Genomic DNA, 26,426 nt, shown 5'->3' with positions numbered 1-26,426 from the left:
TGAATTAGTGGTGTCAGAGCCATTAGACCGCGAGAAGGTTCCAGAATATGACGTCACGTTCACCGTGACGGACAGAGGTTCTCCTCCTTTATCTGACAATGAAACTATGACGTTAGAACTGCTGGATGTTAATGACAATGTTCCACAGTTCCCTCAGTCATTTTATACTATACGTGTGATGGAGAATAACGCACCTGGAGCCTTGCTCAGCTCACTCACTGCGTTTGACCCTGACCTCCATGAAAACCAGTATCTAGTTTATTTCATCCTGGAGAAGGAGATAGCCAACACCTCCATGTCCATGCTGTTCTCCATCAATCCAGAGAACGGGAACCTTTACGCACTCAAAACCTTTGACTATGAGATCGAGAAGGAGTTTCTTTTCCACATCGAGGCAAGAGACTCTGGCTCTCCTCCACTCAGCAGTAACGTCACGGTCCACATCATTATCGTGGACCAGAACGACAACGCTCCGATTATTGTGTCTCCGTGGCGCGCGCACGGCTCGGTGGTGGAGGAAAAGATCCCCAGATCCACCGATAAAGGCTCTCTGGTTGCCAAGGTGATAGCCTTAGACACAGATTCTGTGCACAACTCTCGGATCACCTACCAGTTTCTACAGGTGACTGACGCCACCTTGTTCAGTCTGGACCAGTACAACGGAGAGATCCGGACTATGAGGATGTTCAGTTACAGAGATCCCCGTCACCAGAGACTGGTTGTTGTTGCCAAGGACAACGGGGAGCCTGCTCTCTCTGCTACAGTCACCATCAAGCTGTCCACAGTGGAGACTGCCGTTAAGGCCTACTCTGACATGACTGAGGTGCCGCTAGAATATGACATCTTTTCAGACCTCAACCTGTATTTGGTCATCGGTCTGGGCTCGGTGTCATTTCTGCTGCTCATCACCATATTGGTCACCATCGTGCTCAAGTGTCAGAAACCCAAACCCAGCAAAGCGGCTCCTCCCTGCAGGAACAGTGTGCTCAGTGAGAGGAACTCCACCATCGCAGACTCCACTCTGGTGTCCAACGATGCCTACTGGTACAGTCTGTTTCTAGCAGAGACCAGGAAAGGGAAGCTGGTGGTCAGACAGCCTGTGCCAAAGGGTTCGAGATACATCGTGTCCAGCATACCGAGAGGGACAGGACTGACAGACACTAGTGACTCCGCAGCGTCAACTCTGCAGGTAAATCAATTAGTGTTTAAATTAATACACCAATTGTGGTTTTTTTTTTTAACTAAATGAAATCCCACGACCTAACCGTCATTTGACCCTGGTTCTCTTGGTCCAGACATTCAAATTTTAAAATAGAAAAAACGTAAATTGTGACTTGGTATTCAGATACCTCTAAAGATAATAATGTTGCTAGTCGACAGTCAAAAGGGAATGGTTGATGCAATCTACTACAGTTTAAATATCGTTCTTTTCAAATTTAATGCGATATTTTCAAACGTCCCTGCAACCTGCGATGATGCGTTTTCTTGCACTATAGCGTCGCTGTTTCACAGTTAAACATCCTAATCGGTGACTCTAAGGACGCCATGACAGTGTTTCAGACGGAGACACCAGGCAGCGAAAGAGGGTGGACAGCTCCTGGTGCTGAAGATTTTTCTAAGTAATTTATTCTGCACTCATTTGTCTCAATTCAGTATCTTTTTTAATAGAGAAACGTCTTCAAAGATTTTGCATTTCGCAATTTCCCTGCTGCATCAATACTGACCCGCTGAAACAGGATCCTTTAAATAGCGACAGAACAATGAAAATGCCTAACACCGGGAGGTCTTGCAGGACATACTTGTCTGCGTTTTTGCTTTTAAGTGTGTTTGTGAACACTGCTAATGGCGTAACTCATTATTCTGTTCCCGAAGAATTGGAGGAAGGATCAGTTGTCGCAAATTTAGCTTCTGATTTGGGTTTAGACGTAAAGACTCTGAGTAGGCGGAAGATGCGGCTAGACATTATATCCAGCAAACGATATCTGGATGTAAACAAAGAAACGGGGGAGCTTTACATCGTTGAGAGGATTGACAGGGAGTATCTCTGCGCAATAAAGACAACAGCATGTTTCCTAAAAATGGAGGCCATAGTGGAGAATCCGCAAAGAATATTCTACATCGAAATGGAAATAACGGATATCAATGACAACGCTCCTCATTTTCGACGAGACACCATAAACTTGGACATTATGGAATCAACCCCAGCCGGTGAGAGATTCTCTGTTAATAACGCTGTTGACCCAGACCTTGGATCTAATTCAGTTAAAACATATATTCTGGGCGAAAGTGAGCACTTTGACATAGAAATTCAAACCGGAAGAGACGGATCCAAATTTGCTGATTTAATATTAAAGAAGGGTTTAGACCGAGAAAAGCAAGCTGTACACAATTTAATTCTGACTGCTGTGGATGGCGGAGTTCCCACTCGCACTGGAACAGCCAGTATCATTGTTCGTGTGCTGGATACTAACGACAACGCCCCAACTTTCGAAAAAGATAATTATGACGTGAATATTATGGAAAACTCTCCTGTCGGAAGTCTTGTCATTAAGCTGAATGCTACAGATCTGGACGATGGAACAAATGCACAGATCGAATATACATATAGCCTGTACACATCAGAAAAAACGCAGGGAACATTTAACCTAAATCCTTCCACTGGTGAAATAACCGTGAAGGGAATGTTGAATTACGAAGATATTCGAAATTATGAAATGGAAATCATAGCAATGGATAAAGGAGTCAACAGTTTATCAGGACAGTGTAAAATAAAAATTTCTGTAGCAGATATGAATGACAACCACCCAGAAATATCCATCAAATCATTTCAGAGTCCTATAAAAGAAAATGAACCGATAGACACAGTGATAGCAGTAGTTAGTGTCAGTGACAAAGACTCAGGTGACAATGGAGTAGTTGATCTTCATATTCCAGATAACATGCCTTTCAAACTGAGGGAGTCCTCTGATAACTATTATGAATTAGTGGTGTCAGAGCCATTAGACCGAGAGAAGGTTCCAGAATATGACGTCACGTTCACCGTGACGGACAGAGGTTCTCCTCCTTTATCTGACAATGAAACTATGACGTTAGAACTGCTGGATGTTAATGACAATGTTCCACAGTTCCCTCAGTCATTTTATACTATACGTGTGATGGAGAATAACGCACCTGGAGCCTTGCTCAGCTCACTCACTGCGTTTGACCCTGACCTCCATGAAAACCAGTATCTAGTTTATTTCATCCTGGAGAAGGAGATAGCCAACACCTCCATGTCCATGCTGTTCTCCATCAATCCAGAGAACGGGAACCTTTACGCACTCAAAACCTTTGACTATGAGATCGAGAAGGAGTTTCTTTTCCACATCGAGGCCAGAGACTCTGGCTCTCCTCCACTCAGCAGTAACGTCACGGTCCACATCATTATCGTGGACCAGAACGACAATGCTCCGATTATTGTGTCTCCGTGGCGCGCGCACGGCTCAGTGGTGGAGGAAAAGATCCCCAGATCCACCGATAAAGGCTCTCTGGTTGCCAAGGTGATAGCCTTAGACACAGACTCTGTGCACAACTCTCGGATTACCTACCAGTTTCTACAGGTGACTGACGCCACCTTGTTCAGTCTGGACCAGTACAACGGAGAGATCCGGACTATGAGGATGTTCAGTTACAGAGATCCGCGTCACCAGAGACTGGTTGTTGTTGCCAAGGACAACGGGGAGCCTGCTCTCTCTGCTACAGTCACCATCAAGCTGTCCACAGTGGAGACTGCCGTTAAGGCCTACTCTGACATGACTGAGGTGCCGCTAGAATATGACATCTTTTCAGACCTCAACCTGTATTTGGTCATCGGTCTGGGCTCGGTGTCATTTCTGCTGCTCATCACCATATTGGTCACCATCGTGCTCAAGTGTCAGAAACCCAAACCCAGCAAAGCGGCTCCTCCCTGCAGGAACAGTGTGCTCAGTGAGAGGAACTCCACCATCGCAGACTCCACTCTGGTCTCCAACGATGCCTACTGGTACAGTCTGTTTCTAGCAGAGACCAGGAAAGGAAAGCTGGTGGTCAGACAGCCTGTGCCAAAGGGCTCCAGATACATCGTGTCCAGCATACCGAGAGGGACAGGACTGACAGATACTAGTGACTCAGCAGCTTCCACTCTGCAGGTATGACGAAAAACCTCAATTAAACACGTGACACATACAAACAGTGTGCGAGCACGTCCATCAAATATAGCATTAAGAAAACCTTATATCGTTCAATTTCTCATGACAGCTTGTATCGTATTTGTTTCTTGCAATGTTCAATCTTACATCTATCATTTTCTGAACGTTAATCGCCTTCAGATATCAAAACTCAGAAAACATTACATTTTACTTGTTTTAAAGATTAGTACAGACATGTCGACCGTCTTCATAGTGGTGGTATTCAAATTTCAAATCCAGATATACTTTTAATGTTTACATAACTCTTTACTTAATGTAATATTAGATATATGACTGGATATTTGCAATCGTTGCCTCTTACTTTTTTTTCGTACACGGTATTCATGCAGCGTTGATATTACATACTGCATAGGTGATAATACAACGAGTGCTGCATGTGAAAATGTCACTTAAACAAAAAACAATATTACTAATAACATATATAACATTTGAATTAAAACGGAAATTAAATGTGTGGGGGAAATAACTCAATACATCCATATTGAAATAGTTTACGCACAAAAATCGACACGTAAAGGTGTGACACGACGGCAAGAACTGTGGCACATCATAGTTACATCGATACATTATTGTGTAGTACATGTCTAAATACACTGTAACAAAATAAGAGTGCATTCTAATATTCTTAAAGGCAATAGAACGACAGAAAACTACAATTACTGCCTCAACACCCAGAGAAAAACTGGTTTGAAACCAGAAAAAAGTCAGTTATTTGATAACTAATTTCTTGACGAAAAATAAAGATTTACACTAAAATAGCCTTGTCTAACGAAACTTTGACATCATCGGCATTTTACGAAGTCTCATAAAAGACCATTCAAGTCGCTGCTCTCCGCAAAAACATACTCTGATGAAGTCATCGTTCTCAGGATAGTTCATTGGAGGCTGGGCAGACAGACATATTATACGCAAATCTCTGCTGAAACCAGCATAAAGAAACGTTTTCCGTGGGGAACCTCGTTGTCTTACATCAAAGAAAGAACACTGCTTCTACACTGGTCGCCAGACATCACATTTCAAGGTTTTTTGAGCGGATTATATTCAATGGCTCGTCAAAGTCATCATGACTCCCGGAGATGGTACGTTTCCGTATTTCTCATTCTCTCTGCTATGATGACTACGGTGTCTACTGTCACCCATTATTCTGTTCCCGAAGAAATGGAGGAAGGCTCCGTCGTTGCTAATTTAGCAACTGATTTGGGATTAGACGTGAAGACGCTCAATAAAAGAAAAATGCGCGTGGACGCTGTAGGTAACAAAAAATATCTTGACATCAACAAAGACACGGGAGAGCTGTTTATTCTGGAAAGGATAGATAGAGAGATGTTATGCCCCTTGAAGACAGCTACGTCGTGCTTTCTTAAATTAGACGCTGCAATTGAAAATCCAATACGTATGTTTAATATTGAGGTCGAAATCACTGATATTAACGACAATGCGCCTCATTTTCGACGAGGAACGATGCATTTGGATATCTCTGAATCAAGCCCCGTTGGAGAGAGATTCTCTCTGAATAATGCTGCAGACCCAGATGTTGGAACAAATTCTGTGAAAAATTACCATCTGAGCTCAAGTGAACACTTCTCCATTGAAATTCAGACGGGCAGAGATGGGACAAAGTTTGCAGATTTAGTTCTGAAAAAGGCTCTAGACAGAGAGCAGCAGGCTGTTCATAATTTAGTACTGACTGCTGTGGACGGAGGAGTGCCCACGCGCACAGGTACAGCCAGCGTCATTGTTCGTGTACTTGATGTGAACGATAACGCCCCTTCTTTTGAAAAAGACAAATACATCGTAGATGTGATGGAAAACTCCCCGATTGGCAGTTTAGTAATAAAACTAAACGCCACTGATTTAGATGAAGGGTCAAATTCTGATATTGTTTATTCATATAGTTTATATACATCAGAGAGAACGCAGCAGATGTTTAACTTGAATCCAGAAAATGGTGAAATCAGAGTGAAAGAGATGATAAACTATGAAGATGTTAAACTTTATGAAATGGAAGTTATAGCCAGTGACAAGGGGCCTAACTCCTTAACTGGACAGTGTAAACTGACAATACAGGTGACAGATATGAATGACAACCACCCAGAAATATCCATCAAATCATTTCAGAGTCCAATAAAAGAAAACGAACCGATAGACACAGTGATAGCAGTAGTTAGTGTCAGTGACAAAGACTCAGGTGACAATGGAGTGGTTGATCTTCATATTCCAGATAATATGCCTTTCAAACTGCGGGAGTCCTCTGATAACTATTATGAATTAGTGGTGTCAGAGCCATTAGACCGAGAGAAGGTTCCAGAATATGACGTCACGTTCACCGTGACGGACAGAGGTTCTCCTCCTTTATCTGACAATGAAACTATGACGTTAGAACTGCTGGATGTTAATGACAATGTTCCACAGTTCCCTCAGTCATTTTATACTATACGTGTGATGGAGAATAACGCACCTGGAGCCTTGCTCAGCTCACTCACTGCGTTTGACCCTGACCTCCATGAAAACCAGTATCTAGTTTATTTCATCCTGGAGAAGGAGATAGCCAACACCTCCATGTCCATGCTGTTCTCCATCAATCCAGAGAACGGGAACCTTTACGCACTGAAAACTTTTGACTATGAGATCGAGAAGGAGTTTCTTTTCCACATTGAGGCCAGAGACTCTGGCTCTCCTCCACTCAGCAGCAACGTCACGGTCCACATCATTATCGTGGACCAGAACGACAACGCTCCGGTGATTGTCTCTCCGTGGCGCGCGCACGGCTCAGTGGTGGAGGAAAAGATCCCCAGATCCACCGATAAAGGCTCTCTGGTTGCCAAGGTGATCGCCTTAGACACAGACTCGGTGCACAACTCTCGGATTACCTACCAGTTTCTACAGGTGACTGACGCCACCTTGTTCAGTCTGGACCAGTACAACGGAGAGATCCGGACTATGAGGATGTTCAGTTACAGAGATCCGCGCCATCAGAGACTAGTTGTTGTTGCCAAGGACAACGGGGAGCCTGCTCTCTCTGCTACAGTCACCATCAAGCTGTCCACAGTGGAGACTGCCGTTAAGGCCTACTCTGACATGACTGAGGTGCCGCTAGAATATGACATCTTTTCAGACCTCAACCTGTATTTGGTCATCGGTCTGGGCTCGGTGTCATTTCTGCTGCTCATCACCATATTGGTCACCATCGTGCTCAAGTGTCAGAAACCCAAACCCAGCAAAGCGGCTCCTCCCTGCAGGAACAGTGTGCTCAGTGAGAGGAACTCCACCATCGCAGACTCCACTCTGGTGTCCAACGATGCCTACTGGTACAGTCTGTTTCTAGCAGAGACCAGGAAAGGAAAGCTGGTGGTCAGACAGCCTGTGCCAAAGGGTTCCAGATACATCGTGTCCAGTATACCGAGAGGGACAGGACTGACAGACACTAGTGACTCAGCAGCTTCCACTCTTCAGGTATGAGGAAAACATCTACTCAAAACGTGATGTACACTGATGTACTTTGTGAATATCCACCAAGTCCACTCACAAATGACCATTTTATTAATATCCTTTCTGTGATTTCGGCGCTTCATCATTTGTCCCTCCTCTACACTTATTTTAAGTCCATTCGCGTAAAATTAACCGTGCGTTACAAGTAAAAATGTAATCGTTTGCATTAACTGCGTTTAAGCATTTATACATTTACTAGAAGATATTTTATATTGAAATCTCGATACAATTTTATGGCATTCAAAAAGGAATTTTATAATAAATATTCTGCACTCTCCATTTAATGAGTCTTTTTAAAAATCTGTTTAGTCCGAGTATCACCGTATGCATAATGTATGATGATGAGAAATAAGGGTAGACAGGGGGCACATGTATACTAAATTAAACAAAAAGTAACGTCAAGTAGCAATCACTGTTCATACAAACACGTGTGCTTTTTGGCATTTTTTTTACGCACAGACAACCGTGCGTAAAACTCACAGAACACGCTGCAAAGATTATTCTGTGATACATAATCTAGGCCTTTACAATCACTGTATACATGTGTGACAAAATACAAACAAGCAAAACGTTTATAACGATTTAAATACGTAATAAACAGAGAGTGAAGATTGTTTATTAGGTTTTCAAAAAAATCAAAACTTCCATCGCGCACCCAGGGATTAAAAATTGAGGAATGAAAAGTTCCCCAAAATACTTATGTCCCATCTCTTAAACTGTTATTAAAGTCTCTTGCACTTTTACTTAGTTTAAAACTAAATATTTTTGTTTCAATAAAATGCATTTGTTTAACACAAACGAAAATGCTCACACAAACCATTTTCGGCGCTGTTCTACACTGAAACATACTCATTGATGATGTCACAGTTCTCACGATACTTTATAAGAGGAGGAGCTGTCAGACATTGTATTAATCTGACGTCACTCTTGGTCTCAGCGTGAAGAAACGTTGTCTTCCGAAAACCCCTTATCGTTAGTTTATTCAACAAGAGGACGTTTCATCCACGTTTCAGCACATATCAAGATCTCAACTACGGATTCTGCACAATGACGTATCATATTCGACCGTTGTTCGAGCGAGGGTACGTTTCCGTATTCCTCCTTCTTTCTGCTATGATGACTACGGTATCTACTGTCACCCATTATTCTGTCCCCGAAGAAATGGAGGAAGGCTCCGTAGTTGCTAATTTAGCAACTGATTTGGGATTAGACGTGAAGACGCTTAAGGGAAGGAAAATGCGCATAGACGTTGTGGGCAATAAAAAATATCTTGACATCAACAAAGAAACAGGAGAGCTGTTCATTCTTGAACGGATTGACAGGGAATCTTTATGCCCTTCGAAGAGCACCACGTCCTGCTTGTTGAGATTGGACGCTACAATTGAAAACCCAATACGTATGTTTAATATTGAGGTGGAAATCACGGACATTAACGACAATGCGCCTCATTTTCGACGTGGAACGATGCATTTGGATATCTCTGAATCAAGCCCCGTTGGAGAAAGATTCTCACTGAATAATGCTGCAGACCCAGATGTTGGAACAAATTCTGTGAAAAATTACCATCTGAGCTCAAGTGAACACTTCTCCATTGAAATTCAGACGGGCAGAGATGGGACAAAGTTTGCAGATTTAGTTCTGAAAAAAGCTCTAGACAGAGAGCAGCAGGCTGTTCATAATTTAATACTGACTGCTGTGGACGGAGGAGTGCCCACGCGCACAGGTACAGCCAGCGTCATTGTTCGTGTACTTGATGTGAACGACAACGCCCCTTCTTTTGAAAAAGACAAATACATCGTAGATGTGATGGAAAACTCCCCGATTGGCAGTTTAGTAATAAAACTAAACGCCACTGATTTAGATGAGGGGTCAAATTCCGATATTGTTTATTCATATAGTTTATATACATCAGAGAGAACGCAGCAGATGTTTAACTTGAATCCAGAAAATGGTGAAATCAGAGTGAAAGAGATGATAAACTATGAAGATGTTAAACTTTATGAAATGGAAGTTATAGCCAGTGACAAGGGGCCTAACTCCTTAACTGGACAGTGTAAACTGACAATACAGGTGACAGATATGAATGACAACCACCCAGAAATATCCATCAAATCATTTCAGAGTCCAATAAAAGAAAACGAACCGATAGACACAGTGATAGCAGTAGTTAGTGTCAGTGACAAAGACTCAGGTGACAATGGAGTGGTTGATCTTCATATTCCAGATAATATGCCTTTCAAACTGCGGGAGTCCTCTGATAACTATTATGAATTAGTGGTGTCAGAGCCATTAGACCGCGAGAAGGTTCCAGAATATGACGTCACGTTCACCGTGACGGACAGAGGTTCTCCTCCTTTATCTGACAATGAAACTATGACGTTAGAACTGCTGGATGTTAATGACAATGTTCCACAGTTCCCTCAGTCATTTTATACTATACGTGTGATGGAGAATAACGCACCTGGAGCCTTGCTCAGCTCACTCACTGCGTTTGACCCTGACCTCCATGAAAACCAGTATCTAGTTTATTTCATCCTGGAGAAGGAGATAGCCAACACCTCCATGTCCATGCTGTTCTCCATCAATCCAGAGAACGGGAACCTTTACGCACTGAAAACCTTTGACTATGAGATCGAGAAGGAGTTTCTCTTCCACATCGAGGCCAGAGACTCTGGCTCTCCTCCACTCAGCAGTAACGTCACGGTCCACATCATTATCGTGGACCAGAACGACAACGCTCCAGTTATTGTGTCTCCGTGGCGCGCGCACGGCTCAGTGGTGGAGGAAAAGATCCCCAGATCCACCGATAAAGGCTCTCTGGTTGCCAAGGTGATCGCCTTAGACACAGACTCGGTGCACAACTCTCGGATTACCTACCAGTTTCTACAGGTGACTGACGCCACCTTGTTCAGTCTGGACCAGTACAACGGAGAGATCCGGACTATGAGGATGTTCAGTTACAGAGATCCGCGTCACCAGAGACTGGTTGTTGTTGCCAAGGACAACGGGGAGCCTGCTCTCTCTGCTACAGTCACCATCAAGCTGTCCACAGTGGAGACTGCCGTTAAGGCCTACTCTGACATGACTGAGGTGCCGCTAGAATATGACATCTTTTCAGACCTCAACCTGTATTTGGTCATCGGTCTGGGCTCGGTGTCATTTCTGCTGCTCATCACCATATTGGTCACCATCGTGCTCAAGTGTCAGAAACCCAAACCCAGCAAAGCGGCTCCTCCCTGCAGGAACAGTGTGCTCAGTGAGAGGAACTCCACCATCGCAGACTCCACTCTGGTGTCCAACGATGCCTACTGGTACAGTCTGTTTCTAGCAGAGACCAGGAAAGGAAAGCTGGTGGTCAGACAGCCTGTGCCAAAGGGCTCCAGATACATCGTGTCCAGCATACCGAGAGGGACAGGACTGACAGACACTAGTGACTCAGCAGCTTCCACTCTGCAGGTATGACGAAAAACCTCCATTAAACATGCGACACATAAACATATTCTACGAGCAAGTCCATTAAATATAGCGCTAAAGAAATCAATCTATGCCCTAGTATTTGTTACTTGCAATGTTTAAATTTTCAAGTTTGTATCATTTTCTGAACCTAATCGTCTATTACTAGAAATTAATACAAAAACATGTCAACCGTCTTCATAGTGGTCGTATTCAAAGTTAACACCCAGATACAATTTAGATGTTTACGCAATTATTTGCTTTATGTAATATTAGATATATCACTAGATATTTGCAATCTTTGCTTCTTTCACAAATCAGTTTTTTTCTCGCATACGGTACTCATTCAACGCTTAAATTCCGTTCTGCATTGGTCATGATACAACTTTGTGTGCTGCATGTGAAAATATCACTGAAACAACAAACAATATTACGATAACATATACACATTAATTAAAACTGATACTAATTAGGCGTGAAAATAACTCAGTATAACCATACTGAAATGGTTTTACGCACAGGAATTGGCGCGTAAAGGTCTGATACGACGGCAAGGACTGGGGCACATTTTATTTACAACGATACCTTATTGTGTAGTAAATGTCTGAGTAAAATCCAACAATATAACAGTGCATTCAAATTCTCTTAAAGGTCGAACAAAACTGCAATGGCCTCAACACCCATTGAAAAAAAATAGAGTTTTGAAACCAGGAGGGAAAAAAACATGGTAGTTATTTGATAACTATTTTCGTTTTAAACCAAAACTAAAGGTTTACACCAAGTTAGTATTGTCTAATGAAACTTTATCACCATCGCCATTTTACGAACTGCAAAGTCTCATAAAGACAATTCACGTCGCTGCTCTCCGCAAAAACATACTCTGATGAAGTCATCGTTTTCACGATAGCTCATTGGAGGCTGGGCAGACAGACATATACGCAAATCTCCTGAAACCAGCATAAAGAAACGTTTTCCGTGAGGAACCTCGTTGTCTTTCATCAAAGAAAAAACACTGCTTCTACACTGGTCGCCAGACATCACATTTCAAGGTTTTTTGAGCGGATTATATTCAATGGCTCGTCAAAGTCATCATGACTCCCGGAGATGGTACGTTTCCGTATTTCTCATTCTCTCTGCTATGATGACTACGGTGTCTACCGTCACCCATTATTCTGTTCCCGAAGAAATGGAGGAAGGCTCCGTCGTTGCTAATTTAGCAACTGATTTGGGATTAGACGTGAAGACGCTCAATAAAAGAAAAATGCGCGTGGACGCTGTAGGTAACAAAAAATATCTTGACATCAACAAAGACACGGGAGAGCTGTTTATTCTGGAAAGGATAGATAGAGAGATGTTATGTGCACTGAAAACATGTTTTCTTAAATTAGACGCTACAATTGAAAATCCAATACGTATGTTTAATATTGAGGTCGAAATCACGGATATTAACGACAATGCGCCTCATTTTCGACGAGGAACGATGCATTTGGATATCTCTGAATCAAGCCCCGTTGGAGAGAGATTCTCACTGAATAATGCTGCAGACCCAGATGTTGGAACAAATTCTGTGAAAAATTACCATCTGAGCTCAAGTGAACACTTCTCCATTGAAATTCAGACGGGCAGAGACGGGACAAAGTTTGCAGATTTAGTTCTGAAAAAGGCTCTAGACAGAGAGCAGCAGGCTGTTCATAATTTAATACTGACTGCTGTGGACGGAGGAGTGCCCACGCGCACAGGTACAGCCAGCATCATTGTTCGCGTGCTTGATGTGAACGACAACGCCCCTTCTTTTGAAAAAGACAAATACATCGTAGATGTGATGGAAAACTCCCCGATTGGCAGTTTAGTAATAAAACTAAACGCCACTGATTTAGATGAAGGGTCAAATTCTGATATTGTTTATTCATATAGTTTATATACATCAGAGAGAACGCAGCAGATGTTTAACTTGAATCCAGAAAATGGTGAAATCAGAGTGAAAGAGATGATAAACTACGAAGATGTTAAACTTTATGAAATGGAAGTTATAGCCAGTGACAAGGGGCCTAACTCCTTAACTGGGCAGTGTAAACTGACAATACAGGTGACAGATATGAATGACAACCACCCAGAAATATCCATCAAATCATTTCAGAGTCCAATAAAAGAAAACGAACCGATAGACACAGTGATAGCAGTAGTTAGTGTCAGTGACAAAGACTCAGGTGACAATGGAGTGGTTGATCTTCATATTCCAGATAACATGCCTTTCAAACTGAGGGAGTCCTCTGATAACTATTATGAATTAGTGGTGTCAGAGCCATTAGACCGAGAGAAGGTTCCAGAATATGACGTCACGTTCACCGTGACGGACAGAGGTTCTCCTCCTTTATCTGACAATGAAACTATGACGTTAGAACTGCTGGATGTTAATGACAATGTTCCACAGTTCCCTCAGTCATTTTATACTATACGTGTGATGGAGAATAACGCACCTGGAGCCTTGCTCAGCTCACTCACTGCGTTTGACCCTGACCTCCATGAAAACCAGTATCTAGTTTATTTCATCCTGGAGAAGGAGATAGCCAACACCTCCATGTCCATGCTGTTCTCCATCAATCCAGAGAACGGGAACCTTTACGCACTCAAAACCTTTGACTATGAGATCGAAAAGGAGTTTCTTTTCCACATCGAGGCCAGAGACTCTGGCTCTCCTCCACTCAGCAGTAACGTCACGGTCCACATCATTATCGTGGACCAGAACGACAACGCTCCAGTTATTGTGTCTCCGTGGCGCGCGCACGGCTCAGTGGTGGAGGAAAAGATCCCCAGATCCACCGATAAAGGCTCTCTGGTTGCCAAGGTGATAGCCTTAGACACAGACTCGGTGCACAACTCTCGGATTACCTACCAGTTTCTACAGGTGACTGACGCCACCTTGTTCAGTCTGGACCAGTACAATGGAGAGATCCGGACTATGAGGATGTTCAGTTACAGAGATCCGCGTCACCAGAGACTGGTTGTTGTTGCCAAGGACAACGGGGAGCCTGCTCTCTCTGCTACAATCACCATCAAGCTGTCCACAGTGGAGACTGCCGTTAAGGCCTACTCTGACATGACTGAGGTGCCGCTAGAATATGACATCTTTTCAGACCTCAACCTGTATTTGGTCATCGGTCTGGGCTCGGTGTCATTTCTGCTGCTCATCACCATATTGGTCACCATCGTGCTCAAGTGTCAGAAACCCAAACCCAGCAAAGCGGCTCCTCCCTGCAGGAACAGTGTGCTCAGTGAGAGGAACTCCACCATCGCAGACTCCACTCTGGTGTCCAACGATGCCTACTGGTACAGTCTGTTTCTAGCAGAGACCAGGAAAGGAAAGCTGGTGGTCAGACAGCCTGTGCCAAAGGGCTCCAGATACATCGTGTCCAGTATACCGAGAGGGACAGGACTGACAGACACTAGTGACTCAGCAGCTTCCACTCTGCAGGTATGAGGAAAACATCTACTCAACACGCGTTGCACACTGATGTACTTTGTGAATATCCACCAAGTCCACTCACAAATGGCCATTTTATTCATGTCCTTTCTGTGATTTCGGCGCGTAATCATTTGTCCCTCCTCTACACTTATTTAAAGTTCATTTGCCTAAAATGAACCGTGCGTTACAAGTAAAAATGTAATCGTTTGCATTGACTGCATTTCAGCATTTATACATTTACTAGTTTTTTTTCCAACCAAAATCTTGATACGATTTTATGGCATTTAACAAGTAATTTGATAATAAAGAATTTGCACTCTCCATTTAATGTGTTTTCTTTTTAAATCTTTTTAGTCCGAGTATCACTGTATGCATAATGTATTAAGATGAGAAATAAGGGTAGACAGGAGGCACATGGATACTAAATTAAACAAAAAGTAAATTTAAGTCGCAATCACTATTAATACAAACATGTATGCTTTTTGGCATTGTTTTTACGTACATACAACCGTGCGTAAAACTCACAGAACACACTTGAAAGATTATATTATGATACATAATCTATGCCTTTACAATCACTGTATACATGTGTGACAAAACACAAACAAGCAAAACGTTTATAACGATTTAAAATACGTAATGAACAGAGACGGAAGACTGTTTGTTAGGTTTTCAAAAAAATCCATCGCGCACCGAGGGAGTAAAAGTTGAGAAATGAAAAGTTCTCTATAATACTTATTACCCGTTTCTTAAACTGTTAAAGTCTCTTGCACTTATACTTAGTTTAAAACTCAATATTTCTTTGTTCAAATAAAATACATTTCTTGTTTTAAAGAAGTGCAAATGCTCACACAAAACTATTTTCGGCGCTGTTCTACACTGAAACATACTCATTGATGATGTCACAGTTCTCACGATACTTTATTAGAGGAGGAGCTGTCAGACATTGTATTACACTGACGTCACTCTAGGTCTCAGCGTGAAGAAACGTTTTTTTCCCACAGCCCCTTATCGTTTGTTTATTCAACAAGAGGACGCTTCATCCACGATTCAACATATTTCAAGACTTCAACTACGAATTCTGCACCATGACGCATCATATCCCACCGTTAATTAAGCGAGGGTACATTTCCGCATTTCTCATTCTTTCTGCTATGATGACTACGGTATCTACTGTCACCCATTATTCTGTTCACGAAGAAATGGAGGAAGGCTCCGTCGTTGCTAATTTAGCAACTGATTTGGGATTGGATGTGAAAACGCTGAAAGGAAGGAAAATGCGCATAGACGTAGTGGCAAATAAAAAATATCTTGACATCAACAAAGACACAGGAGAGCTGTTCATATATGAAAGGATTGACAGAGAGTTTCTCTGTCCTTCGAAAACAACGTCATATTGTTTTCTTAAATTGGACGCTACAATTGAAAATCCAATACGTATGTTTAATATCGAAGTGGAAATCACGGACATTAATGACAACGCTCCTCATTTCCGACGAGGAACGATGCATTTGGATATCTCTGAATCAAGCCCCGTTGGAGAGAGATTCTCTCTGAATAATGCTGCAGACCCAGATGTTGGAACAAATTCTGTAAAAGATTACCATCTGAGCTCAAGTGAACACTTTGCACTCGAAATTCAGACGGGCAGAGATGGGTCAAAGTTTGCCGACCTGATTCTGAAAAAAGCTCTGGACAGAGAGCAGCAGGCTGTTCATAATTTAATACTGACTGCTGTGGACGGAGGAGTGCCCACGCGCACAGGTACAGCCAGCATCATTGTTCGCGTACTTGATGTGAACGATAACGCCCCTTCGTTTGAAAAAGACAAATTCATCGTAGATGTGATGGAAAACTCCCCGATTGGCAGTTTAGTAATAAAACTAAACGCCACTGATTTAGATGAAGGGTCAAATTCTGATATTGTTTATTCATATAGTTTATATACATCAGAGAGAACGCAGCAGATGTTTAACTTGAATCCAGAAAATGGTGAAATCAGAGTGAAAGAGATGATAAACTATGAAGATGTTAAACTTTATGAAATGGAAGTTATAGCCAGTGACAAGGGGCCGAACTCCTTAACTGGACAGTGTAAACTGACAATACAGGTGACAGATATGAATGACAACCACCCAGAAATATCCATCAAATCATTTCAGAGTCCAATAAAAGAAAACGAACCGACAGACACAGTGATAGCAGTAGTTAGTGTCAGTGACAAAGACTCAGGTGACAATGGAGTGGTTGATCTTCATATTCCAGATAACATGCCTTTCAAACTGAGGGAGTCCTCTGATAACTATTATGAATTAGTGGTGTCAGAGCCATTAGACCGAGAGAAGGTTCCAGAATATGACGTCACGTTCACCGTGACGGACAGAGGTTCTCCTCCTTTATCTGACAATGAAACTATGACGTTAGAACTGCTGGATGTTAATGACAATGTTCCACAGTTCCCTCAGTCATTTTATACTATACGTGTGATGGAGAATAACGCACCTGGAGCCTTGCTCAGCTCACTCACTGCATTTGACCCTGACCTCCATGAAAACCAGTATCTAGTTTATTTCATCCTGGAGAAGGAGATAGCCAACACCTCCATGTCCATGCTGTTCTCCATCAATCCAGAGAACGGGAACCTTTACGCACTGAAAACCTTTGACTATGAGATCGAGAAGGAGTTTCTTTTCCACATTGAGGCCAGAGACTCTGGCTCTCCTCCACTCAGCAGTAACGTCACGGTCCACATTGTTATCGTGGACCAGAACGACAACGCTCCGGTGATTGTCTCTCCGTGGCGCGCGCACGGCTCAGTGGTGGAGGAAAAGATCCCCAGATCCACCGATAAAGGCTCTCTGGTTGCCAAGGTGATAGCCTTAGACACAGACTCGGTGCACAACTCTCGGATTACTTACCAGTTTCTACAGGTGACTGACGCCACCTTGTTCAGTCTGGACCAGTACAACGGAGAGATCCGGACTATGAGGATGTTCAGTTACAGAGATCCGCGTCACCAGAGACTAGTTGTTGTTGCCAAGGACAACGGGGAGCCTGCTCTCTCTGCTACAGTCACCATCAAGCTGTCCACAGTGGAGACTGCCGTTAAGGCCTACTCTGACATGACTGAGGTGCCGCTAGAATATGACATCTTTTCAGACCTCAACCTGTATTTGGTCATCGGTCTGGGCTCGGTGTCATTTCTGCTGCTCATCACCATATTGGTCACCATCGTGCTCAAGTGTCAAAAACCCAAACCCAGCAAAGCGGCTCCTCCCTGCAGGAACAGTGTGCTCAGTGAGAGGAACTCCACCATCGCAGACTCCACTCTGGTGTCCAACGATGCCTACTGGTACAGTCTGTTTCTAGCAGAGACCAGGAAAGGAAAGCTGGTGGTCAGACAGCCTGTGCCAAAGGGCTCCAGATACATCGTGTCCAGTATACCGAGAGGGACAGGACTGACAGATACTAGTGACTCAGCAGCTTCCACTCTGCAGGTACAGATGACAGCTCACTGCAGTTGATATAAAGCTTTGTGTCTAACTTTAATTTTGTGAAGAAACATCTGACCTACTGTTATCTCAGGCTACACTGCACTGGCCAACATTAAGCTGATGTCTCCTGGCAATGTTTTTTCTTTTGTTTGCTTGTTTTGCAGTAAATGTATGAGGCAAGTCAGAGTGACATAAAAGTAATAAAGATAATACTTTTATATACAACTTAATAAGAAATACAAGAATGTATGAATTAATTAAATATATACATTATCAACAACAGCAAAACCACTAAAACAATGTAAACAGTGCACCTGTGCACATTACAGGACCACATGTATTTTTGCTGTACTTCTGTTGTTTATTTTTGTGTTTAGTTCTAAGGTCACTTTCTGGCTCACTGTTTAATACCGTAACAACAAAGGTTCAAATCACTCAATCTCTGTCTATGGGATACTTAAAAAAAAACTGTCATTTTTATTCAACAGGTAGGCATGGGTACTAAAATGAACATAAAAGAGTGCACCATCCAATATCACCTTAAACAGACACTAAAATACATCAAATCTATAATTCAAATGCCTAAAGAATTACACTGAGGAAATGAGGTTACAGCCCTGCTTCATAAAATATCCTGCAGCTGCTGTAATTTAATGGTTTATGGCTGTTGTTTTATAGAGCAGCACTTGATGTTATTGTGTGACTTTGGTTCGTGGTGTATATATATCTGAGGAGAAGTTTTGACTATCTATCTATCTATCTATCTATCTATCTATCTATCTATCTATCTATCTATCTATCTATCTATCTATCTATCTATCTATCTATCTGTCTGTCTGTCTGTCTGTCTGTCTGTGATGGTAAGTATACTGCTGGAACAGCAAACAATGACATGGCTAAATGTAACACTGTGTTTTAACCCACTTTTATAGAGCAGATTGTAACAAGCTGCAGTATGTTGCTTAGTCTGTGGTATGTTTTAAAGATTTCATTCATTCATAGTGCCTCTACACCAACTCTGTGATCATAGGATACATACACAAGTCATCCTTTTCTGTGCTTGCAATGACCTGACCATTGAACTGCTTGTTTTTTTTTCTCCCCACTCTAAAGTACCCTAAATGAGGGAAGTCCACTCTGCAGCTGGAGGTATGCAGGAGTCTCACTCCCCCAACACGGATACCCTTTTATGAATGATGTTGCAGATCTTAGTGTTGGAACTGGTTTTTGTGTTGTTTTGTTCTCAGTGGATCTTTTTAAAAACATTTTGTCTTGTTTAGTTTCTCTTGGAGACGGAGATTATTTTAATTGTGAATGGTCACTCAGCTGACATCACATGGTTTCTGTTATTCAGATTACAGCCTAATCACTAAAGCCCACTAAAATATGTCCATTCAGTCTGACTCTTGCAGCAATTAACACTTTCTCTCTTAGTATTTTTAGGACAATGTCCCCTCTCAAAGTTTCATTTTACAATTTGGAAGAGAGCGAAAATATGACCCTAACAATTTTGATTGACTTCAGGGGACAAAGACATTAGGCCATAATGATCATAATGGTAGATTTATTCAGTCTGACACTGTGCTCAGATTTGCACACAAGCAAGAGTGGTGATCCTTTTTAATTAGTATTAAAACAGTATTTCTGTCCTAGTCATTACTTTTGGTGAACAAAGTGACAGTCAAGTGTCCCTGAGCCTCATACCTGTGTCCCAGGCTGAAAGACTATCAATCCGTAAACACAAAATGATACCATCAACATGCTGCTCTGCCTGAAGGTCATTGATCACAGTTCTAAAAAAATCATTCACCTCGAGTAACATTGTTGCTGGTTTTGCTTTTTTGCAATCTGGCTTTTGCCGTTAATACACATGGCAAAAAAATATTGACATGTCCTTAACTAAATCACTATGCTCTCAAAAGGATCCTGTGCATGTAAAGATTACTTTGTGTTCATCCCTTACTGACCCATCACTTATAGTGAATTCTATTTTTGGATGTTTAAAAGTGTTGCTATATGATTGGGTTAATTTTACTGTAATTGTGCTACTGAATGACACTTTGAATTTTCCGTCTGCTGTAGTGTGATTTGTGACCTAATTCTTTGTGCAGGAGAGGCGCAAAGTGAAACCAGTCATCCAGTTACTTAGCAACCGCTCTCCTTCACATATTATTGGAGCATGGTATTCATTGATAGACCCGCCACCTCACCACTACATGTTCAAGGATCTGCCCAACCCCTCCACCCACTCTGTCCTCTGCCTGAAGCCCCTGTCTGAGTGACAGACATCGGCTGCATGAGATGTGTCATTTTGGCCAGTCACAAGGCTGTCAGTGCTGTGCTTCTTTTCCAGACTGATCTAATTCTGTTTTCTTGTTGGCAGGCATCTACCACCAGCAGCGGCGGCAGCAGTTCCACATAAAAGCCACACCTCCAGCTGCGTATTTGGCTGACGCTGACAGGAAAACTTCACCGAGGAAAGGAGAACCCCCAGCCCATAAATGCCCTGACACCACCCTGCTCAGTCTGATCCTCACATTATGTATGTCATGCTATAACACTACATGGACTGTGGTGGACAGTTAAGGATACAACCCTCCCCCTCTCTTTAAGCACATGAAAAGCCAATCAACAATGCCTCTGTGTCCATTCAGTATGCATGATACGACTGCATGGCTCCAACCACACTCCAAGACCTTCATACAAGAAAAAATATTCACAAGGAGATACATGCAGAGAAAGCAGACTGTATGAAAAATTGCACCTGCGGACATCTAAAGAAGCCTCTGCAAGGACTGTTGGGAGTGGACATGGGAATTTTGAAATGCCTTTAAGAGACTGTTTTCCCTCTCTAAAAATGAAACACATGTTGGATATTACACCGTTAATATCTGTGCTTTGTCTTGCTCCATAACAGCATTGATGTTCAGTATAAGTTAGCTAAGAAGTGAAACAGCACAAGTAACTAAATGTCAAAAAAGCACCGATTTTAAAGTATGAAACAGAGGGGAATCAATATTTTGTAAATGTGGTAGCTTTTAGTCATTCTATGTTTCATACTTTGTGTTTTATATGTAAGCTAGGCCTAAATATGTGATTGAGAGTGCTGAGAGATTGAGTCAAATTAACCATAAAAGTGGGGCCTTAAGCCATTATGTATCTGCCTTTCAGTTGTTTTTGCATGTGATAATCAAAGTACTTTCATAGCTTTAGATATTTTATGACATTGAGCAATCCATTTTCTTTCATTAAGTCTCATTGTTGGGACAATGAGGAAGTACAAAAACAAAACATTTTTTCTATGGATTCAGAAAGTTAGTCTCAGCTCAAACTTACGTGTACAGTGTGCTTGAATGTTACTTGGATATTACCGGAGAATGCAAGTTTGGAGGATTGAACTGAACAAAAGTGAACACAGTGAGTGTTTCAGAAGGGACTGATTGATATCTCCTCATGACAACTGTATATACATCAAACATTTACTTTCACTTTTTTATTTTTACGGCCAAACTCTGGATGCTCCCAAATGTCAATGTGTTCACAGTGTTTAACAAGTTAAAAAAACTCACTTTATAACTTAATGTTTACTTTCCAATACTGAATACTGTTGGTTTTCCCCAATGGAAGCTGTGCTCATGTGTACTACTGACTACTGTATGTAACTGCAACACATATATAGGATTATTGATATGATTGCCACATATATCTGTATCTATAAGTATGCCTTTCTTTTTCAATACTGATGCTGAACTTTTTAAGATGAACAAAAACACGTGCCATCAGATTTATGGGCCAAAAAGTATGTGTAATATTATATTAATTTGACTTCATGTAGTGAATCTCTTTAGCACAGCTCACATTGCATTGCTTGTATAAAGTTGTTATGTTTTATGGGCAAACATGTACAACAAGTGCTTTTGTACAGTGGTACTTTTATGGTGCAATATGTAGTAACGTGTTACGTGAGCTTGTTGTATGCTTTGGTCTGTAAGATGATTAAATACAAAAACAAAGTAGAACAACAAACAGTGGTGAACTTCTGAATCTATTTTGTTTTTCTATCAACATTCCTTTGGGACTGCTGCATTATTGTAAAATTAGTTTTAAGGTCAACCTTCAGTGAATCTACTCTCAAAGAAAATCTGTGTTGATGGATATAATCAAGGGATCACATCAAACTGCAAAGTGTGATGACTGTTAACAAGCTAAAGGCCTCTGTCACTTCATTATAATGCCCATCTAACCTTTGTCAGTTATTAACTAACTTGCCAAAGTTTCATTTCACTCGATATGTCATTCGTTTTTTTTTTTTTGGTTTTTTTTTTTTTAAAAAGCATCAAGCTTATTTCCAAAAACATATCACAAACACTAGAGCAGTGTCACTCTATTAGTATGATTTCCCTGTCTGAGTCACTTCATGGAACAGTAATTTGCTTGAATGCATTCACTGCGGTGTTGTGGATGTGTCAGTGTTGACGATTTGCTGGTTTTGCTGACTTAAGGGTTAATTCAGTGAGCCACATAGTGAGTCAATAAAGGCAGTGGTTCCCAACATTTTTTTTCTATTTGACCCCTTTTCTATCATTGAGTAAACTGGCAGTCCCTATATATACTTCATATTATATTCAAAACATATAAATAACAGTATAGAGGTACTGATAGATTGTATAATTAAGCAAATAGTGAGCACAATAACTGCAGGAAGTTTGAGTAAAACAAGTGATTTGGATGAATATTGAGCAGATTGATTTCTGAGAATATTGCATTAAATGTGAGTTTTCCTATTACTCTTAATGCAATGCTCTGTCTTCATTGTGTGCTTTTAAAATTTTATTTTTAACAGTCATACACACTTAATCAGCTTCTTTTTTTTTGACAAAGTCAGTGTTTATTCTCCCTGACTCTTGGTCACTGTTTTAAACTATGTACTTCTGTAATGTAGGATGAGGATGTTTAGCAGAATGAAAGCTCTGTGAGTGTATTCAGCTCTTCGCCATGCTCTCGTGAGATTTATAATCAAAATATAGCAAAATAAAAATGTCATTCAGCTTGCCTCACAGAAATAAATAAAATGCTGAAATGTAGGCTACCTTTAGAAGGTTAAGAAGGCCTCGAGACCCCCAGTGAAGTTTTGGCAACTGCTATTTGGGGTCCCTACCCTCACGTTGGATCACAAAATCTTCATGGAGGGTCGCAAGGTCCTCTTAATTTGAAGGGATGTCAGAAAATTTAAAAGGAAAATAATAGTAATGATAATAATACAGATCTAATACAAGACCTAATAGAACAATTGCCAAGCATCACAAAAAAGACAACAATGAATTTGTCAAAAAAAAAATGCCTATTAAATATGTAGGAGTGTTTAAAAAAAACCAAACAAACACAAATTAAGGATGGAGTACTGTATAAAAGGTTCCTAAAATTATTAGGAAAACTTATCTCTGATGCAATATTCACAGGAAATAATCTGCTCAGTGTCCATCAAAATGGTTAATTTTACAAAAACATCCTGCATTTATCACACTCAGTATTTCAGTTAACTGTACCATCTATCAGTTGTTTTGTACTGTTATTGTTATGCAGCAAATGTAATATGAAATATCCATCAAACATGTCACTTAGTCAGGAGTTTTCAGTTTACTTAATGATATAAAAGGGGTTACCTAAAGAAAAAAGTTGGGAACAACTGCATTAAGGGACAGCTGTACAGTTTAAATGTTTAAAATTACAGGGACAGTGCACATTAACAAAAAAAAAAGAAAATCTGTAAATGTGTCAGTTTTGCTATCTTCGCAAGTTGTTAGCTGCAGTCCTCTGTGCAAGTGTGAAATTCAGGGGAAATACATGAAAGCAGGAACAGAAATACTGTATAGAAATGTATGGATCTTAAATGTGTTGAGTACTAATTTAGCCTTTGAAAAAAGACCCACGTTTTCACATGAGAATATAACAGGGCATTCTGTGGATAATTTCTTCTTCTTTTTGTCACTGACGTGTTCTTATGGCTGATGATCATCTGTAACAGCTCCTATCTGTCTTTCAAGGAAATTATCTTATCCAACACATGCAAGTCTAAAGATACAGTGTCTTCTGTTACATTAATGTATTTATGTCACTCATTTTCAATTCAAAGTTTAAGTACAAATGTCACTTTAGCTGTCGTAATCCACACAATGACTATGAAAGGGCTGTAGGTATTTGCTTCAAGCCTAAATGCCTATTAATATTCCAGAAAGCAGACCTTCCTCCAGAGTGCTCAGAGGCGTGGCATCTATTTTTACATCCCTCTCTGATACTGAGATAGTGTTAACATGGCAACAGAACAGGAGTTTTAACCAAAAAAAAGGAAGAAAAAAGAAACACCCACAAAGATCTCTCTATCACAGCCACACTACTTAAAGAGAAAAACAGAAAAACAAACAGTAAACAGTAAACTATAAAACATAGTGTAATAATGTTGGATTTTGCAAACTGTACATGAATTACTGGTCTTTGCTATCTGATTTATTAACTGAACAGCATTACTTAACTATTGTGTCCTACAACACTGAATTCAAAGTGCACTATGATGATACTGACAAAACATCTTCAAGGTAAGCTCAATAATAAAGAATTCTTTGAAGAGTAACAACGGCTAAAAATTCTGTATGTGCTTCCACCTAACGCTTTCACACTTTCCCACACCTTCCCAACCACAACAGTAATGTGGCAATGCAGTTGCATTGCAGCTAATGTTACTACCACACTGCCAAATCAAATTAAGTAGCAAACAATCAAACAAACCCTTACCCTTTTCAGAAAACAAATCATTCGGCAAACAGGTGGAAAATTACATATCAACAGTATTTATGAAATTCTAGTATATTTTCCTTACTCTGTTTTCATTAGCCACTTGCAGGTATGTTAATCAGGACTAGAAGGCTCTGCCTCTTCAAAAGCTTAAAAGTGTTAAAAAGAGCTCATTCTGCCTGTCCATCCTTGTTTATGTACAGCAAAAATCACCATTTCTACATTTTAGGCACCCTTTCTCCCCCAAAACGGGCCAGTTTTCTATTTTAAATACTAACCCAGGAGGCAATACTCTCTTTCCATATCTTAACTTTTAGTCAGGTCAGCATATTTGAGTCACTGTGTATTCCTTTTATATATCCATCCATATCTATTTCTCAACTGATTTGAAAATCACTAAGGAGATTATTATTGCATATTACTCTGGCTTAGAGTTCTAGTCTAGTTTAAGCATTTTTATCTTATCTGAGCGTCATTCTTTAATTTAGTCAAATGGTTTTCTAAAACATTTCAAGTACACGATGTGTGAGTCAGAACAAGAGGGACAGGCAATTGAGAAATCCATGAAAATACCTTGCGACTGTATGATGGCAGAGAAAACAGGCTCCAGCTAAGTGTCCCATCTGGACTTTCTTCACTGATTTACAGTCAGCACATAAACCATCTGTGAGGATCACCATGGCCATCTTTATCCTGCAAAGAAACACAATGTAAAAATAACATTTATAGAAAATTAAGCAATCACATTGTGTCTCCACAGAAGCTCTAAATATAGTCTAATGAAAAAGATAATTTTATTAGAATGTAATTAATTATAAATAATCAACACATTTGATACAATGTTAACAGTATTTTGCAGACGATGCATGTTTGCAGAGTTTTTTTTTCTGAAGGTGAAATCATAAGTGAGTCTGTCTCTGCATCTGTGTGTGCACTCATGATGTCATCTCCCCAGAGAGATGAGATCATTTGTGAGCAGGAATTCTTGCCATGCAAGGCCCCCAGGATGAGTTATTTTGATTAAATATTCCCTTTTAATTGTTTTTAATCAAACAAAAATATATGGGATCTGGTTTAAATAATATTGTGTTTTAGATAGTACTGTGTATTGTTTTTTTTATATGTTGTTTCATTTATTTATTTTTTATTAAGTTTCCTTTCTCATCACCACTTGATGCTGACAGGAGACACTCTCACACTACCTGATGCCTGCTGCTCTGTAGTCTACTGGCAGACTAGCACACTGACACACAACACGACGGATGCACCAATGTGGAACAAAGCACTAGAGCAACCACCAGCTGGCACTAGTAGGCTAACACATGAGCACCATATATCATACCTCAATGTGTCTGGCGTATTTGTACATAATAACTTGGATCTTTTGCATGATTTAATAATTATGAAGAGAAAAGCATTATTTTAGGAGTGATAGTTTGCATGCGTTTCTTAACAGTGATTGTCTGGGCTGTGTGTATATACCTCCTTCATATATATTTATAACAAAATTAT

General features: G+C 40.8%; 2 protein-coding genes across 6 annotated transcripts in view; one reads left to right on the top strand and one right to left on the bottom strand.

Moving 5' to 3' along the window:
• The window catches only part of LOC121947940 (fibroblast growth factor 18), a 307,943-nt gene that overhangs the window by 87,540 nt on the left and 193,977 nt on the right, over window positions 1-26,426 (bottom strand). For all 5 annotated transcript variants that reach the window (XM_088081124.1, XM_088081123.1, XM_088081120.1 and 2 more), the window contains one exon: window positions 25,488-25,607. In XM_088081124.1, the coding sequence (XP_087937250.1) occupies window positions 25,488-25,600 (113 nt within the window). In that variant the 5' untranslated portion in view covers window positions 25,601-25,607. The remainder of the gene's footprint in view (window positions 1-25,487; window positions 25,608-26,426) is intronic.
• On the top strand, window positions 1,267-22,151 carry LOC121948151 (uncharacterized). The gene is made up of 3 exons (XM_088081412.1): window positions 1,267-4,166; window positions 5,028-7,679; window positions 20,509-22,151. Exons 1-3 carry the CDS (start codon window positions 1,761-1,763, stop codon window positions 20,545-20,547), a joined length of 5,097 nt encoding a protein of 1,698 aa, XP_087937538.1. The 5' UTR covers window positions 1,267-1,760; the 3' UTR covers window positions 20,548-22,151.

This window comes from Plectropomus leopardus, chromosome 8 (genome assembly GCF_026936395.1).
Source record: "Plectropomus leopardus strain MGB_pleo_1.0 chromosome 8, ASM2693639v1, whole genome shotgun sequence".
NCBI classification, from domain to species: domain Eukaryota; kingdom Metazoa; phylum Chordata; class Actinopteri; order Perciformes; family Serranidae; genus Plectropomus; species Plectropomus leopardus.
Note: the sequence above shows the minus strand (reverse complement) of the source record. Positions and strands in the feature narration are given on the sequence as shown.